The sequence below is a fragment of the Eleutherodactylus coqui genome, chromosome 6, assembly GCF_035609145.1.
Source record: "Eleutherodactylus coqui strain aEleCoq1 chromosome 6, aEleCoq1.hap1, whole genome shotgun sequence".
Lineage (NCBI taxonomy): Eukaryota > Metazoa > Chordata > Amphibia > Anura > Eleutherodactylidae > Eleutherodactylus > Eleutherodactylus coqui.
This window is the reverse complement of record NC_089842.1, coordinates 197,242,323-197,262,217: the sequence shown is the minus strand read 5'-3', so window position 1 is coordinate 197,262,217 and position 19,895 is coordinate 197,242,323. Positions and strand designations below refer to the sequence as shown.

The window sequence follows — 19,895 nt, the reverse complement described above, 5'->3', positions numbered from 1 at the left end:
TGATGTGGTTGCTTATAAATTGCATCCAGCACACATACATAAGGTATACTTTTGCTTCAATCCTTTTAACATGGTTCGCACCTCACAGTCTAATTTATGGCATTCAGTCATTGGAATATAGATAAGCAATTGAGGGAAGACTCTGAAGGGTCTCAATAAATCAGACTCTATTCTTTAAACATCCATAATGATGAACTGCCAGACTCGGTCCTCTCACCTACACATACAACACACTGAAACTGACATCCAATAGAAAGAAGGGTCACCCTACTTTTAAAGAAACAGTTGGCTTTGGGTTGGCACAGAGGGCCCCCATCCTAAAGCCCCCGAAGTGTTGTCAGCCAATCTTCCAACCAGAAGGGTTAAATGAGCTTCTACTACAAAGGCCGGCGGTGTGCTCCGTACTATAAGACGCTTCCCAGGAGCTCCCAGCAGATGTCATTTTACATCGTGGATTTTCCTCAGTCTGCTTGTAACAATAATCCTGAGCATCTTTTCTTTACCTTACATTAATATTAAAACCCAGAGGCTTATTTTCCACAGATATACATGTTATGTGGGAATTTTACACTAGACGCAATCTAGAGGAGAATAGAGGCCAGGATATTGGAAATACAGATAGATGAAATAGGATACGATCAGCACGGTGAGGGGTAGATGTAGGTTTATCACATGAAAACATTACAAGGAAAATATTCTTTCTACAAAGGTATCAGGTGAGGTCCAAAGAGTTGGTCTGTGTAATAATATATCTATCACAGGTCCGAGATTCATGAATATCAGGATCTTGCTAAAGTAGATAGATAGATAGATAGATAGATAGATAGATAGATAGATAGATAGATAGATAGATAGATAGATAGATAGATAGATAGATAGATAGGATAGATAGATAGATAGAGAGAGAGAGAGAGAGAGAGAGAGAGAGAGAGAGAGATAGATAGACTTACTGCATTTTTATGCCAAGTTACTATAAAACACTTAGAGGTACATTCTGTGTATAATAATAATTGTCCAAAAGTAATATCCAGATTTATTTTCGCAAATAGGTTTTACATTAACCACAAAATATCTGATTAATAAAAAGTTAATATTCTATATTGAAAAATGTCCATGCATGCTAGTATGGTAAAATAAGAATATGAGATACAGCTGAAAGTGCATCTCGCTCACAAGAGCTTACAGTCTAATCAGGGCTCGGGAATCATTGCTAGTTCTCTTAAACATTGTGACTTGCCGGCTTCACTACAGGAGAAAATAAAAATAGAAAAACTCCATAAATTAGGGATTTCTTGCTCTGAGAGTCGTGATTATATGGGCAACCTTCCCACAAGCATTTCCTGCTTCCATCCTATGGTTTTACATACAGTATAGTTGTGGAAGTGCAAATTAATCAGCAGGTCCACATAAATACACAGCACACAGAGGCAGACACAAGGCGATGTGCTTCTTACTACTAGACAGGTTAACTCCTTTGTAGTAGTTCTGTATTGAGGCCTCCATTCACTTACATTCATAGTATACTCTCCAGTCACTGTACTACAGGAATGGGGCTTGAGCCATAAAGGAAGGTTCCCTGAGGAAGATCCCAAGTCGTGTTGAGTCAAGAGTCCCCCCAGATTTCGGATAGGAACCCGCAGAGAGAAGGTCTGGGTGTGTGGAGCTCCCTGTTCCTCTTCTTATCTGTGCCTTTCCTTTTTCTTTTTTTTTCTTTCTCCTGGTTTTCAGGCAAATTTGCCTGTGCCATAATGTTATGATGGAAGCCTGGTGAAATGACAGGCCAGGAACACGCGTGTCTTAATCATCAGCCTCCTAAATTAGTGTAATGCTCTGAGTTGTGTGATTGAATTGTGTGTTTGTGACTGATATATATATATATATATATATATATATATATATATATATATATGTCACAAACACACAATTCAATCACACAACTTATATATATATATATATATATATATATATATATATATATATATATATATATATATCCCGTGTGTGTTGTGATTCTATGCACACATTCAAAGTGAATGTATGTGAATTTATTTAGTGAGCATGCATTTTTATGTATTGATGTGGATGTGTGTATGAAGAGTTCACACACACACACACACACACACACATATATATATATATACATATATATATAGTATCTGTATGTGCTTGGCCTGTATGTGCTGACAACCTGCAGATTTCTTAATGAGTGATGGGGTTGGGCTGTTCAGATCCTCTACAGTCTGGTGTGAATACCCCTCACTGCGAAGTTTGCTTCTCTCTCCTGTTCTTGCAAAGTTAATCGTATAACCTGTAACCAAAACCCTCAGAATAAGGAGTGCGCACACTAAACACAGTAACATCTAATCACCTCCACTCTTAGCACCCATGCCAGCTGCTCAGGATTATATAGGATTTGTAGCTGGCACAAATCGTGTTAATTATATTTTTATAGCAGTGCATTATATAGTCTTCTCTATCTGAATGATCTGCCATGTGTTCACATGAGTATCTTTTAGTGTGTATTTGTATTTGCAAGAACTGTCTTCTTTTTACCAATTGTCTTCACTTCGCCCATCAGGTCTAGAATAGTTTTTTGCATACTAAACTGGTACAAGTGTGGTTCTTAATTTCACAAAAATGTACTTATATGTGTGATAAACAATTGGAAATAAAAGCAGTGACACACCAAAGTATGTGTGGGCCTACTACAGAATAATTGTATTATACAAGGGCATAACTGCCAAATGAACCTGAATCAAGATAAGAAAAATTATTTCATAAATGATAGATAGATAGATAGATAGATAGATAGATAGATAATGAATTATGAGTAAAACTTTATTTAGGAGCATCTACATTTGAAGGCTGGTTGACCTGTGCACGTTTTCTTAAGTCTATCTATATCCAATCCACAGGAGATTCCATCAGGGAAAAAATCTACTTGTAATGTCATAGAGTGCACTGATGAGAGGGAGCTTTCAGTAACTTTCCCAGGAGTTAGAAGGGGTGCAGGAGCGTCTGAGGGGGGAGGGAGGAGGGTGAGGGATTTCATTTTTGTTTGCAAATACTTTAGACCTTATCTTGCTGTTACAGGTAACTTACACCAAACAAAGAGAGTAGTTCATGCAGTGCAAGGTAACCCCAAGCCAGGTCTCAAGGAGTCCACTCGAGCTTTCAAACTGCATGTGACATGATAGAGAAATGTAATGTCAGTTTGTGTCTACAACATAGTAGCTTGGAGTGTAACAAAAAAACACTCTTTCACTGCCAAACCTCTGAAAATAGTTTAGTCCCCCCTTAGCAGCTAAGGGGTGAGAGGGCTGGCTAGTGGTCCTATGCAAGAGTGGCCCATTGTATGCACAGCGCTGTGCTGTCCTGGTCACATACCATTAAGCCTGTAGTGTGAAGTAGAGATTTGCACAGGACAAGTGAAAGTCCAAAACAGAATCCAGACTCGAAGAAACTTCATTTCCTGCTCTCCAGGTGACACCTCAGTATATGTAATGTATTTGTCTAGTGAGGCGATTGCAATTATATTCAATATCACACTTAATTATTTCTAGTTCATTCATTAAAGTTACTTTAATGCAGAGAATAAAAGATACATTTGCTGCTTGTATTTGTTTAAAATGATACATGCTTCATATTTGTAGTAAGAAATGTGAAATCAGTAGAGTAGACAGGCATTGCATATCTTAATACATACAGCACGCTTACAGTCAGTCATCTGAGTTTGTGTAGTGTAGTAATATATTAATATTGGCATATACAGCTATTCGTTTTACAATCAGTAGTCTAGGGATATATTGTTTATATCTATACTTTATACTTGCATCGACATTATATTTAGCTTTGTGATTTACAGATATTTTTCGTATATGCATATATGTGATGTATTTGCAGCTATTCATGTCAACTCAGTATAGTAATCTATAGTGTAATGTTCGGCAGACTTGCAGCTATTAGCTTGATGTGCATGCAGAACGTTTGCAGCTATTAATCTGAGATCTCTACTTCATAGATGTTGTTTATGTTGATATATGCAGCATTGTTGCTGAGCTCAACACTGTAGGGGTATACTGTTTATATTGACATACATGTAGCATTGCTGCAGATACTAATCTGAGCTAAGCACTGTAGGGGTACACTGTTTATATTGATGTATGCAGCAGATTTGCAGCCATGGCTCTGACCTGAGATGCATTTCCAAGCATTAAAAATTCAGAAGCAAACAATGCAGGCGATTACAGTGAAGCAGATCTCTTTGTGTTACATGGGGGTATTTGGGAAAACATTCAATGTTAACAAACAGCATTTTGTATAATAAACTGATGCAGTCAGTGTTATGGAGCACAAAGCTCATTTTGATTGAGTTAATATCATATCAGCAAATTTCACTGGGAGAAGAATCTCTTCTTTTCTTTGTGTCACAAACCAGCACAGATTACAAATTTTAATGATGTGAGAATGTTTGGTATACAAAATCATGCTTATTTCACTATTAGCAAAAACACGAGCCATTTCTCAACATAAACACCCAGCTGTGTCTATTTTAAAAGCATTTCAATGACAGCTTGCTCTTATGAGCATGCAATCAGCTAATTTCGCTTTTTTCCCTTCTGTGTTAATCAACACTTTCCTTCCTGCACAGCAGAGTACACATAGTGCAGATACTCCACATCACTCCATGTTTATCTAACCTGGAGTCACACACAAGCCTTCACACTCAGCCCATAGAAGCCTCCCCACATATTCCCTACACCTAGGCAGGCAGCAGGCCTTGTGTTTCCTCTGTAGCATTATGATATTCACCTAATTCTTAGGTCATGTGCTTATACTGTACATATATGCATATAACACACATGTATGTGTATGCTTCCCACCATTTTTTAAAATTGAATATGTCTTGCTATATATTCCAAACAACTATCATATACTAGAATTTTCAGAACATTACTGGTGCATACCCTACTACTCATTATTAAACTAATATTAATGCATAAAATTAAAAATAGGATACGGAGTGAGGTCACATATAGAAATCTGCATCTCTTGTTTTCCTATTTTAAAAAATATGTTGGTGTGCAGAAGTGTGCATTATGTACATTAACATCCACTAGTTAATATAAACACCATAGCTAAATGAAATGTGGATTTTGTATTCTTTCATCCACATATAGAATCTATCTAATCTATTTGTCTACCTATTTATCTATCTATCTATCTATCTATCTAATCATTTACCTTTGTATTGATCTGTAGACTGCAGACTTGTAGCTCAGGCCTGTTTATCTCACCTTGCAGCATAAATCGTGCACACAGCTTCAGCTTTTCTCCTGTGAACTATGGATCAGTTTATATATTTTCTCTCAGTTGGGGTTAGTAGAGAAGAAGCACAAACACACAGTAAATATCAGGCAGTCGCCCACTGTCACGACACTTACTCATTAATTTCCAATCACATAAAGAAGATGAAGATTTGCTAATGAGTATACAAATAAGGCAATGTCTATTGCAGCCAGTGCATACACAAAGCCCCCCCATCAGTGACATATCCCAGAGACTATAGGAATAATCAAGGCCACTGCATACATAATATTAATCATTACAGGCTGCGATCATCAAGGCGAGACTGGTTATTCCATCATCTCATGTAGATTCCAGAATGAAAATCACAGAACAAACGGGACTTCATAATGCCACAAATTCCACTGCAATGCGGTGCTGATCTTCCCTGGTAGACAAAGGGTTAACCTGAGGAATAATAAGGGATGATGCTTTATACCCTACACACCTTCCATTGAAAGATCTCCACAACCCCTGGCCTGATCCTATTTAGACGAGAGACGCCATTAGATCACATGAGCTTGGGATATAACAGCTAGCAGAAAAAAACTGTTTAAAATACATAAAAAAGATAAGCGACAATAGATAAATGTAAAAACTCGTGCAACAATGATGTTACAATGTATAAATGCATCGACTCCAAGCGCTCAGGAATATACTCAGTCCTCAGCTGGGTAAAGTAGTCCCTTGATTCTTCCACTTTCTTTCTTCCATGGTTATTTTCTCCCTAAAAGAAAGGTATAAACAAACTTTAATCAATAAGAGAAAATATTGACGTATAAAACTAAGATGGTCCAATACAGTGGGATGAAAGCAATGGTAGATATTTGGTAAAGGGAAAAAGGGAGGGGGATCACGTTTGGGAAAAAGAGGGGGAGGGGTGGAGAGGTAAAAGCTTGCCTCCTGGATCACTCCGCAAGCTGAAGAAGTTGGGAGGGGGGAGGGGAGGGAAAGAAGAATGTCTGGGATGGTCCTTGTGTAATGTCCTTCTCCTCATTGGTTGGGTGTAGAAGAAACGTTCCTACATTCAGAGCTTTCCCATTGGTTCCAGCACCCAAAGGTTAAACCAAATTCTTCCTTTTTTTTTAGGCTGGTGTCTCTGGGTCTGGAATTAATTGTAGCTATAGCTGTCTACTCTAGTTGCTGAGAGGGGAGGTTGTTGTGTTTATTTTGAAGGGACATGAAGTAGTTGATTCATTTTCTCCCCTGGCTTCTTGATTATATTTATATATGTATATATTTATCCCCCTCTAATTAACACCAATATTATGTGCGTTTTGTTTTTTGCTACATGACTTACAAGTGTTTGGAGACATTGGTGCGACAGAGCCCTCAGCGCTGCTCCTGCTACTACTCCTCCTCGCTGCTGCAACTTCACTTGAGTGTCCTGCTTCCATTTTTGTGATATGTTGGACATGGGAGAAAGGAAGGAAGTGAAAATGATCCCCAAGTCATCCTTCAGCATTAACAGCCTGGTGCCTGAAGCGGTACAAAATGACAACCACCCTCAGCCTCATCATCACCACCATCATCATCACCAGCTCGCACAGCAAGCTCACCATCTCCAGGGCCACCACAGACCGGTGCAGGAAGACGACGAGCTGGACAAAAGCCTCTTGGAAGTCAAAACTGAGAGCTTACCGCCTGGCAAGGTAGATTCAGCCTCCTCTGAGTTGCCGGGAGGAGATGACAAGGAAAAGCCGGAGGAAAAAAAGATCGAGAGTGGTGGGAAAGATGGGGAAAATGGCAAAGAAGGGGAGAAAAAGAATGGCAAATATGAAAAGCCCCCCTTCTCCTACAATGCCCTCATCATGATGGCCATCCGCCAGAGTCCAGAGAAGCGCCTGACCCTCAATGGCATCTACGAGTTCATCATGAAGAACTTTCCTTACTACCGGGAGAACAAGCAAGGTTGGCAGAACTCCATCAGGCACAACCTCAGCTTGAACAAGTGTTTTGTCAAAGTACCTCGTCACTACGATGACCCTGGCAAAGGGAACTACTGGATGTTGGACCCTAGCAGCGATGATGTCTTCATTGGTGGGACCACTGGCAAGCTCCGGAGGAGGTCTACAACATCCAGGGCTAAACTGGCATTTAAGAGAGGGGCAAGGCTCACATCGACCGGACTGACTTTCATGGATAGAGCTGGCTCCTTGTACTGGCCTATGTCTCCTTTCCTTTCCTTGCATCATCCAAGGGCCAGTAGCACTTTGAGCTACAATGGGACAACCTCAGCCTACCCAAGCCACCCCATGCCCTACAGCTCAGTGTTGACTCAAAACTCGTTGGGGAACAACCACTCTTTTTCTACGTCCAATGGCTTGAGCGTAGATAGACTTGTCAATGGGGAGATACCCTATGCCACCCACCATCTCACAGCCGCTGCCCTTGCTGCCTCTGTGCCCTGTGGGCTGCCAGTCCCATGCTCTGGTACCTACTCTCTAAACCCTTGCTCTGTGAACCTTTTAGCTGGACAAACGGGCTACTTTTTCCCCCATGTTCCCCATCCCTCTTTAACTTCACAAAGCAGCACTTCAATGACAGCCAGAGCAGCCTCTTCTTCCACCTCACCCCAGGCTCCCTCCACCCTTCCCTGTGAATCTCTCAGACCATCCTTGCCAAGTTTTACAACAGGACTAACGGGAGGACTTTCCGATTATTTCACACATCAAAATCAGGGTTCATCCACCAACAGTTTGATACATTAACATCCAATGGAGCAAGACTGTAAGTGAACATTTTACAAAAAAAATTCAAATTGTACATGGAAAAATAATAACTGAATGGAAAAAAATTCAAGCCAACAAAAAAACAAAAAAGACAAGTCCAGGTATTTTTTATGAAGTCCCCCCTTATTTTGTGTAAGTCTGTTGAGTCTCTAGGGTTCTTTAATACTGGGATGAGGCGTGGTGTCCATGGGAGAGAAATGTGGGAGCACTCTGACCTCGGGGAATCTCATTTGATCCAGCTAGAATGTAGAACTGATTTCTATCTATTGTCAGCTTTTCTTTTTTATCAGTACAATGTTCTTACCATCATCATCTTCATCCTTATTGTCAACCCTTCTAGTATCCAGAGAGCCATGTCTGCAGTATTATAAGTTTTCATGGCCTCTGGATCTAGAAAAAAAATCTATTAATTGTTAATTTGTATTTATCTGTTCTCAAAGTACAGCTGCACAATTCTTCTTCTATTTTACCCATTAAACTTTGCATCATTTTACCATAAAGATGGGTTTTGTTTACTTTTAGACCAAAGATTGGGATGTAGAACAATGCAGAATGTACTGATCATTAATGACAATTTTATTCGCAGTCTGCAGCAAAATACAAATGATTAATATTATTATTTCAATGACTTGAGGGGGAGGGGGGACAACGATACTGCCTTCAATTTGTGTTGTGTATATTACGGTGTATGTGCTCACTAACCGGTCGGTCACCTCTTTTTTTTAATGTAGTGAAACGTTTAAAAAAAAGCGATTGTACTTCTAGGTAATCCTTGCAAAATATGTATAACCCGTGTTCAGTAAAAATGCATCGATTTGAGTGATTGTTATTGTTGTCTTAAGATTTCTTGATTGTGATAATGTGGTCATATGCCCGTGTTTGTCACTTATACAAATGTTTACTATGGAGACACAGAAATAAACATAGGCCAAATTCCTATAGATCATAGTTTTTGTCTTTATTTAAATGCATAAATATATATGGGCAATTAAATGCATGAAATAGCTGCGTTATATTTTAGGCCTCTATTATACCACTTGTTTAGCTTGAATATTTGCAATAGACAATTGTGGTCACACAGTAAATAGTCTGAACATATAGTGTGAATAAAAATATATACATCAGGAATAAACATATAGTGCCTGCATATATATATATATATATATATATATATATATATATATATATATGTGTGTGTGTGTGTGTGTGTGTGTGTGTGTATACATACATATATATATATATATATATGTACACACACACATACATATATATGTTTGTGTCTATATATATATATATAAATATATATATATGCATTTGTGTGTGTGCATGACTGAATTGATGTTTTACAGCAGCAATACAGTACATATACATTTACTTGTTCTACAGCATTGCTACATTGTGTTGTGTATTACTACATCAGCTGTTTTTTTAAATTATTTTTGTGAATTCTATGGGAGAGATGTATCAGGGTTGTTGCAAAGGAAATTTTTCAGGGGTCCTGAAAAAACTGAATCCAGAGAAACGATTGCATGCTTGGGCAACTAATCCATTTTGCTTTGCACCAGTTTTGATATATCTCAAACTATAGTTATTAAGTTTAAGTGATCAGAAATGGGGGGAGGGGGGAAAGTTTTCTATTTAATGAAATAATAAACTTTCTTCAAAGGCCTTTCTTAATACTTTAAGACAAATCAATGTTTTAATATATTTATTTCATAATGGATAGATAGATAGATAGATAGATAGATAGATAGCCATTCGAGTCATAATGTGTATTTTAATATATCCTGTGTTGTAGGCGTTGCAAAGTTTTACTTTTTTTTCACCCCCTCCCCCTTTTTTTTACAACTTATTATATATTGTGAGCATTCCCAGACAACCTGTAAGTCCAGGAAAGGATTGAAAACCTGGGGTAAGAAAGCTTTGGCTACTAATTGGAGCCCACAGGGAGTAGCCTGGCTTACAAATGACTCATTTGTCACTGTTGTAGAGTATGAGCTGAGTTCTGCAGTGATGGCCTGCCCTTACAATGGGGCCTAATGAAAAATAAACTGTGTGCTGGAGATATTATCTGAATGACACCCTTTTCCTTCTGCTTTAATAGGATCCTACTAGACTTCACTTGTTCTTAACCCTGTGTCTGCTAGGCTATAGTAATTCTATAGTCACCAGGCTAGATATCTTGTCAGGAATTAATTGTCTGTTGTTGTAGTATTAAATCTTATTTGTGGATTTAGCTGATGGGATAAACTGGGTACCACACATTGCATCCTCAGGATTAGTAGGATCCACCAGTGTTTGTATACAGTACATTATGCATTAGCCTACATGATATAGAGGACTGTTTAATGGTGAACAAAAACATCAGACAACGCTATTTCCTAATACATGTAAAATGCTTAGGAATCTACTGACTATTCTAGGTGACGCTCTTACTCAAGTAAAGTTTATTTTTTATTTCTTTATTCGTTCATTTATTTACCTTTTATGTCAAGACGATTAATAACCAAAGATAACCAAAGGTCAATCTATCTAGTCATCGATCTCTGATCTCTCCACACTCTGAAATATATAAAATGTGTACGATATATATATATAATAATCCTGAGGACGCAATGTGTGGTACCCAGTTTATCCCATCAGCCAAATATGCATATATATATATATATATATATATATATATATATATATATATATATATATATATATATATATATATATACAATGACGAAATGTAATTCAGTATAATTGATTATTGATTAATTATGATATAATATATATTTACCAGAATTGGCAACAAAATGTTGGAGATAGTTGTCCTTAATTTTAGTGTTATATACACACTTATGATGAGACTTGTAAAATTATGATCTAAGCATGGTCGCCATGCGCTTGGCTGGAACTTGCTTTTTGCCCTGCGGTGTCACTAATATAGGAAGGATATATAACTAGCTTTATAATTTTGTTTATTACTGCTCACTTGTTATTTCGGAAGTTTTGTATCATTTTTATCTCTAAAAAGGTGAAAGTTTTCATCAAAGATCAGAACACAATAATTATGGAATAGACGTGGGTGCATCAGCCTCTGGAGAAGGCTTGGACTACAACCTTGTAGTATCTACAGTGACAGGGATGCCAGATCCCTGTTCTGGAAATGGGTGCAGAAAGGTGAAGGTGAAGGACAATAAGGTTTGGGAATGGTGGCTGGGGCTGACTTACACTGGGATTGTCAGACTTGCCCTAGAGGGCGGAGCCCCTGAATATACCTCAAGCAAGAACCTTCCCTCAATAGCAAGGCATCCCTCAAACAGATGGGACCTTCAACAGCTACACGGACAGGCATTGCCAACCAGGTAAGATTGTACAATATGTATCTGTTTATGATCTCGGAGGAAGAATCGTGATTATAAATGTCATTATCTGTATTTTATTATCTTTCCTTCTGAAGATTATTTCAAGGAAAGAATATTTGATAATCTTTGCCTTCCAATTTAAAACTAAGAAATCACTTTCATTAAGAAAATGTATTGTTAGATGATTGAGTGAATTATGGAGAAAGCTTGTCCTAACTTCCCTGTTTTATCCTTTATTCTAGACCCCCTGATCAACTTTGTTACCCTCACTTTGAAGACATGGAATTTCTTATTCAGACAGTAAGTTACAGCTGTGTCAGTACAAAATTCAGACTCCATCTACTTTTACCGTGACCAGTAGCTTATTAAATGCAAATTGTGTGCCCATGCAACATAACAATAGGGCATTGTGCTATACTCTGTGTACTCTGAATAAATGTCACCCTTATAGAGGCGTCAAATTATATGGATTAGTTAAGTGTCTTCCACACAAGGCAGGAGGCCAATGTCACTGGACCGGCTACACTATAATTTTACACTTTTCAAACTTATCTCTGGCTTTGCAGTAGATGCGCTAGATAAAGGTGACCTTTTGGAAAGTAGAGGCAACAACCAAGGCACCTTGTATCTGTAGATGAAGAGAGTTAATGTTGCATTTAGTTATTTACCCAGGTTAGTGTCAGTACTTGGAGGAGGAGAATTTAGTTATTGAATCCTATTGAACCTGCTGTAAAATACAGAATAAAATGAATGGGTGGATGGATAGATAGATAGATAAACTTATTTTTTCTTTGGTAATAATGTAACATTTAAAATGTATATTATTGATTGTATTATGATGGGGTTTATTATTATTATTATTATTATTATTTAGCTATTTGTGCGTTTTAGTCATTGGGTAATGTTCAAACATGTTATTAGATTGATTAGGTATAAATTAAATATAATATTTTGTTTAATGGATGCATCTTTTATTTCTTTATTCTTCCTAATAATTTACAATGCGCAAACAAATTAGATAGCAATTTAATTCGTTTTTTAATACCTCGAATCAGTGGAATAGTCGATACATTATTTCCATTGTGTTTTGCTTTTATTATTTTCCATTTTCTCAAGTTTACTCAGACGCAATAAAAGGTGCGGCCGGAAGAGGGCGATATACACCAGGTAAACACAAGCACAATTTTTTTTCACTTTCTGTCCCTTATGCATTATGTGTCCGTTAATTCTGTGAAAGGGAAATTGATATCGATGAGCGAATATTTTATATTTTCTTCACATTTTCATTTTAAACATTGGATATAAGGTGCCCCTTGTACCTACCTGAAATAATGAAGATCTATATATCTGTATCTTTATATCTTTATATATATATATATATATATATATATATATATATATATATATATATATATATATATATATATATATATATATATATATATATATATATATATTAGCTCTAATCATTTGTAATGCAATCCTGTCCTTTGGCCTGTTGCTATAGTATACACACAGTTTTAGCATATTATTTATTCTATTTTTACTTTTTGATTGATGGACTGAAACTAATTGTAAAACTAATATATATTAAGTGCTGAGATTGTACAGAGTTTACTTTATTCCTCAATCATATAATCTATTATACATTATTTAGAAGGGGGTGTAGGTTTTGATTCGTAGCAATTATTTAAAGAAATTGAATTAATGAATTACCATGTCAGTAATGTAATCAATAGTTTCATGATTGAAGAACAATAATAGTATAAGAAAAAATAAATAAATGTTCGCAATAAAAATAATATAGGCTATACAATATTTTTCAGATTAAACCAATACGTCTAAATATTATTATTCTGTATAAATTATTATTAATAATTACAATATGTGGGGTAATCACTGTCTGTATTAGAATCTTTATTATTACTTCTGCAAATTTTACAAACTATTGGGAAGACTGCTAATACTGAAGAAAGTTCTGATTACAAGGTTTAATCGATTGATTGTCATTAATAGCAGAAGTGTTTGCAATTCTTATCGATCTGTGTGTTTATTCTAATGCCAGGACTGTGATATGTGCCCCAATAAAACCCATGACTGGTGGCTGACCCGGTCTCTGCATAATCTGATTCTGGATTATCACAAACCAATGAGTAGAGTTAATTACTTATACATGACTGCTTCTATGGCAATTAGAATTTCTTCAGAATCCTCCAGTGGAAAACACCCAACAGTTCATATATACACAAACATGCATGCACATACACACATAAACACATACACACACACACACACACACACATACAAACACACACACACACGTATATATATTTTCACACGCATACATATACAGTAACAAGCAAGCATTCATGCATATGCATGCACCAAATCACTATTCTATTTAATATACACATAGAAAAAAAAATTTAAACACACACAGAAAAATGCAAACATAAACAGATTATGTGGATAAACATACATACACATATATGCAGACATACGAATAAATTTACACCAACACATATACAAGAATGTCTGCGGAAAAATATACGTATGCAGTAGCACACTAATATGAGTATAACAACATTTATACATAAATATATGTATTCGTATACTTACATATACAACAAGGTTATACACACACCACACACATTTACGCTGCAGATATACAGTACTGTCTATCTATCTATCTATCTATCTATCTATCTATCTATCTATCTATCTATCTTACATACCGAGGCAAAGTACAGAAATATGATCAGAAATATCACAAGCTCGTGTCCACATCTACGTATAGCCCATATAGGATGATATATGCACTGCGGTCACACACCATACAAGATTTGTACTTATGATTGCTTTTTCAGATATACCGTGGATAAACTAGGAAAAGCAAGGTATTATTGCTACAATGTCAACAGATACTATTGTCTACGTCTTCCTATTGATCTTATCTAGATAAGCATTTGATGTATCTACAAAGATGTAGGTGTATATTTACACAGTGTAATATTTCTGCTGCATACAATAGATGAGCATCCCCATTCTCACAGGTGCCCGCATGTATCCGTGTTATATATTTGTTATATATTTTATCTATCCTTTGTTGACTTGTTTTATATTGATGAATTGTGTATTTTAGCGCTTTATTGCCAACCAATCCTCTATATCCTTATAGCTATAAATGCGATCTTCAGTATTGGGTTATTATCCTCATAGGGTAATGTTGCTATTGATTGAAAGGTTGTATATCGCTACCATATACTATAGCTGAAGCGGATATAGACTGCAGACAATACCTTGTTTATTTGAAAAATAAATCCTGTTGCGATTGTATTCTCCTGAGAGGAGCTGCATTATTCCAGAGCTCCTGGGTGTTGTTACAGTAAGAATTCACCGAGAGGGAAAAGGGAATATGTTCTTTTATGAGCTAAAAAAATCTTGTCCTAACTTGCTGCTTGAACAGTAATTAGAGCCGGGGGAGTGCTGCTCATTTATAGATGATATCAGATTATCAATATTCTGTGGATACAGACTATAGGAAGATATTGTCCATAGGATAAACTTATTTCCCAGGTACTGTAAAATTTATTCGACTTCCGTTGAGAGGTCTGTGATTAAAGCTGCATACATAAAAAGTGGTTCTACATACACCGCAAAGCGTTTAAAATATCGCGACTTTTAAATTTTTTGACTTTTAGCTGAATTTATAATAGGAGGAATGTTATAGGGATTAGAAAATATATATGCCTACAAAACAGTGAAAGTTTTGAAAGACAGATTTTGTCATTATTTTTACTACAATAGTTATATGAACAAATTTTGTTAAAGTCGGGTAAATTCTATGGGAATTCTCCCATCATTGTGTGTCCCCTGCTTTTCTGGTAATCAGATTTCGCAGATAAGATCAACATCGATGCAGCAATCGGTCATTCTGCCCCATTTATAAGCACTATATGATTCTCGGGCATGAGTAATGTTCCTATATTGATTCTAAGTATTCCCGGTTTATACATAGATAAATGAGCACTGGACACAGTGAATCCTTCTATATTCTAGTACTTGCCATAAAGAAGCAATAAAGGAGATGAAAAGAATTAGTGTTTAATACTATATAATGAAACCATCAAATAAAAGCCTCCAAGTAAAGTTTTTTATATGCAATCGCCTAGTGTGTTCGGCATATTACAATAACACTTGGAGAGGAGCTTATAAACACTAGTCAGTTCTCCTACTTTTAACTAAAAAAAAATAACTTGAAATGGTAAAGTATCTGATATTTTACTGACGGGATGGGTCAGTCATAGAAAATGCACCTGCAATTTACCGTCCAAGATGCAAATTTGCTAGAAGTGAGCGAATTTTGAAACACTTATTACACAATTGATTCCAGTAAATGCAAATTCTCGGGTTATTTTTAACACTTGTTTTATATAGAAGCGAATATGTAACTAATGGTGAAGATGTGTAGCATGGATGAAAGAAACATTGGTATTGCGTTTATGCAGGGCAATATTTGTATTGTGATCTGTTGTGCAACGTGCTGCGTTCTTGCAAGTTTTTATCATAAATAATGCAATATTCCCGCTGGAGCTGAGAATGTCTAAATACTTCTTCATTAATCTCAATATTAGGGCATGACCCTTTAGGGACAAGCTGAACATTAGGCCTGATCTGCAATGTAGTAAAATAAAGCAAGGTTTGATTTTTTTTGAGAATCAGACCTATTCTAACATACTCTACATCTTCAGTAGTTTGATACAAAGAAGGGAAAAAATCCATATATATATATATATATATATATATATATATATATATATATATCCATTGCTGCTCTGTTATTTATCTAACCAATGTATATCACAATCATCAATGTACACCCAGGGTGGTGAGATAACCTACAGACTGGACACCATAATGTACATTGTTAGCAAAATATGGGGGATAACATAATTTGATTAAAATCAGCAAGGCACATAAAAGTTTTTAGTTATTTATTTATATAGGTTTTATTATAGTTGTTTTGCTATTGAATGTTAATTTCAAACAAACAAATAAGGGGAATACAATAAACACATGCAACTGTTGTTTGCCAAGGCAAACCTTAATATGAGATTATGTAAATATTACTAGTAATAATAATACATTGAAAGAACAATAGAAAACCCTCACTATAAATGTTTGTGAGGATATTTGTAGGGGAAAGAGAATAAAATCAAAATTTTCTTCTTGAATATTCTACTGTATTGTTATACATCCAGAGCTACAGGGTATGTTGATGTATTGGAATTTTTTTTTTAAATTTTTTAGGCTGAGTTTATTAGTTAATTAGATTATATTAAAATCGATTCTTTTTTGTTTTTTTTTACATTTTATTTTGGAAAAATGTCTAAGAATTGATGCATAAAACGATGTGCAAAAGTCTTCGGCTTTGAAACAGTGGTCAGATATTATGAATGTTATGAGTGGTCAGATATAATGGCTGTTGTGAGTGGTTAGATGTTAATAATATTGAGCGTGGTCAGATGTTATGCATGTTATGAGTGGTCTGAGTACCGTGACTGTTGTGAATAGTGGAATCTGAAATGAGAGGGTTGAATGCAGTTTTTACTAACCATAGAATATCTATTTGTTGCATATTGTCATGTAGAGTTTCCCCATTGAAAATTGCAGTGTTAAAGCCCAAAATGAGGATTCTTGCATGGAATACTGTGATAAGCAACCTTTCCGGTTTTAAACACAAAACGCAATCAGTTTCCACTCTATAGTTGCTCACAAGAAAATGGCTGCGTGTAACGTGAGGCCTCATATATGTGTGGAGCATTAAATATAAACCTAGGCCCCCTTCATACCATGTTTTTTCTATATTTTTGGGAATAATTTTTCTGACAGCATCTAATATCATGGTAATTTAACCTGCTCCCCCAGATCATTGCAATAGTTTGTCTCCAGTGGGAGTGCATGCCTGTAGGAATGCGTTGTCTACCTTTAATTGGGAAGAAGGGGGGGGGGTTCAAAATGTATAGAGAAAAACTAGGCGTGAAAGCAGCCTCAAATATGTAAAATCATCTATCTCAGTATTAATGCCAGTCTTTTGTCATTGTTTTTTAAGCTTTGTGCTTTATGCAGTTTTGTATTCTTACGTCTACTTTTATCTCTATTTTCTCTAATACTAGGCCATTTTCATAAGAAAGTTTTTTGTAAGCCAAAACCAGGAGTGAATCATAAATACAGTAAAAGGCCGCTTTCAGACAAGTGTACTTTAGCTCCGTATTTGGGCTGTGCTTTTTACAGACTGTAATTTGGAGCTAATATAAATCTATGTATCTATTCACATGGCCATATTTTTCATGACGCTTTTTAAAAAAATGCAGCATGACTTATTATTTCCGTTGTTGTCTACATATTGCTATTATTTTCTATTGAGCAAATACGGATCAGTAATTGGCCAGTAGAAAATAAAATATCTGGAGGCGAATACTGATCAAATTGTGCTGAAATACTAATGACATTATGACTGTACTATCATCTGTAACACATAATACAGAATCGTACAGTGGGTATGTTATAATATGCTTATCTGAAATTGGCTGAAATATAATGGAACGTTTTACGCCTCTTCTTTATTTTGGATCCAATCCTGGTTTTGGTTTATCAATACTGATGCAAAATATTGATTGATATACTACTTTGTGAGTGAAGACACAAATAATGATCCGTAATATAGATGTCATATGAATGTAAAATATGCATTGGTCTTACGGATCCTTTTTTTCAGGTATCACTGGCATCTATTGAGAGATTGTGGCTTTCATATGAGATCTGATGAAGGAGTATGCTTCGTATTGAAGTTTGTGGACTCTGTATGGAAATACGGACATGAAAAAATACAGATACGTGCATTGAATAACACTGGCTTTATATCATGGAACAAAAGAAAGTAGACTGCATGTGACTATTGGTATGAGGTGTAATGCTGTGTTCACACTAGTGTTTTTTTGTTCCATTTTCTTTTTTGTAGTATTGGACAAGTAATGCCCAAACAATATTAGTTTGTATTAATTTTACCATAACATTTTGATTCTGGTTCTATTTTCAGGACCAAAAGACATAGTACGATAAGCTTTTAAATACAAAAAAAAAATATCCAACAGGCCGAACTGATTAAACTTACTATACAGTTTTATTTATTTATTTATTACTTAAGCAAACTGTATATGCATAGAAAGAGAAAAAAAAGAAAATAGCAGTGTGCACAGAGATGATGCAGTCTTTGGACCCTATAAAGACAAAATAGAAGGAAACTGACAGCTAGGCAAATTCGATTTTCAATGGAAATCCATTTTCTACCAAAAGACCAAATAGATGGCCTGCTTGGGCCAATCATAAAGGATGGCTAGCTGGCTAGCATTTGTGTTTGACAGAAAAAATGGTATGCAGCATTTCTCTGTCCTGTCTGATGCTGTGACTGTTGGTTTCAATGCAGTGCTAGACGTACGTTCGGGGTCCGTCATTTTCTACCAGCCAGACTGTTATAAAAGTGGAGGGAACTTATCACTGGTTGAAAAGTGTGAATGATCCTTAAAAACTGTTCCTGACAGAAACAAAACACATGCAAAATAGACCATTTTACATGAGTTTGCTTCCCCCATAAGTTTATCCTTTCCATTTTTTTCTTTTCTTATTATTTACAACATATTTATTAAGCACCATTACACAAATGTAGCACATTTACTTTTTTATAAACAATTTTTTTTCTGCTAACCAAAAAACAAATATATAAAAATATAGAATAGGTTCAGGCTAGAGTCACGCTGCATCCACTGTTTACATTTGGTGGGATAGTTTGAGATGGTCCCGCCAACCACATAGACAGACATATGCAACTGTATACATATATAGCTTCATTTCTCCGCCATCAACTACGATTAAAAAAAAACAACAAAAAACGTATAGTATGCAGTACGTCTTTTATTTGTGTGCAGTTGTATTGAAATACACAGTGAATTGCACCTTTCTATACAATTGGGGCTATGGGATCATTATGTATATTAGGTGTCCCTTTGGCATATGTTTGCCCATTAAAGTGTAAGGCCATATCGCCATATGTTGGGGAATTTTTTTGGCTGCATATATAAAAGTACATCACAATTGTCTTATGAATCACGCCCACCGATCATGTTAATTCAGTGCATCTTAGGGCCGTTTCAGACCAGCGTATTTTAGCTCCATATTTGGTTTGTGTTTCATGGATCGTAATACAGAACTAATGTAAATCTATGTATCTATTCGCATGGCCATATTTTTCACCATCATGTTTTAAAAAATGTAGTATGACTTATTTTTGTCTGTTTTTACTTCCATATTTGCTTTCATTGGTATTACTTTCTAATGGGCAAATACGTATCAGTTCTTAACCAGTGGGTAAAATACAATAATAGCAAATAAGGAGGCAAAAATAGAT

General features: G+C 35.9%; 1 protein-coding gene across 1 annotated transcript; it reads left to right on the top strand.

Annotated features, from left to right (window-relative positions):
* Nucleotides 1-6,752: 6,752 nt before the first annotated feature.
* FOXG1 (forkhead box G1) lies at nucleotides 6,753-8,057 on the top strand. Its single transcript, XM_066605850.1, has one exon. It carries the CDS (start codon nucleotides 6,753-6,755, stop codon nucleotides 8,055-8,057), a length of 1,305 nt encoding a protein of 434 aa, XP_066461947.1.
* The last annotated feature ends 11,838 nt before the right edge of the window (nucleotides 8,058-19,895 follow it).

Coding starts and splice junctions, on each gene's coding strand:
- FOXG1 (XM_066605850.1), top strand. CDS start 6,753: ATGTTGGACATGGGAGAAAGGAAGGAAGTGAAAATGATCCCCAAGTCA.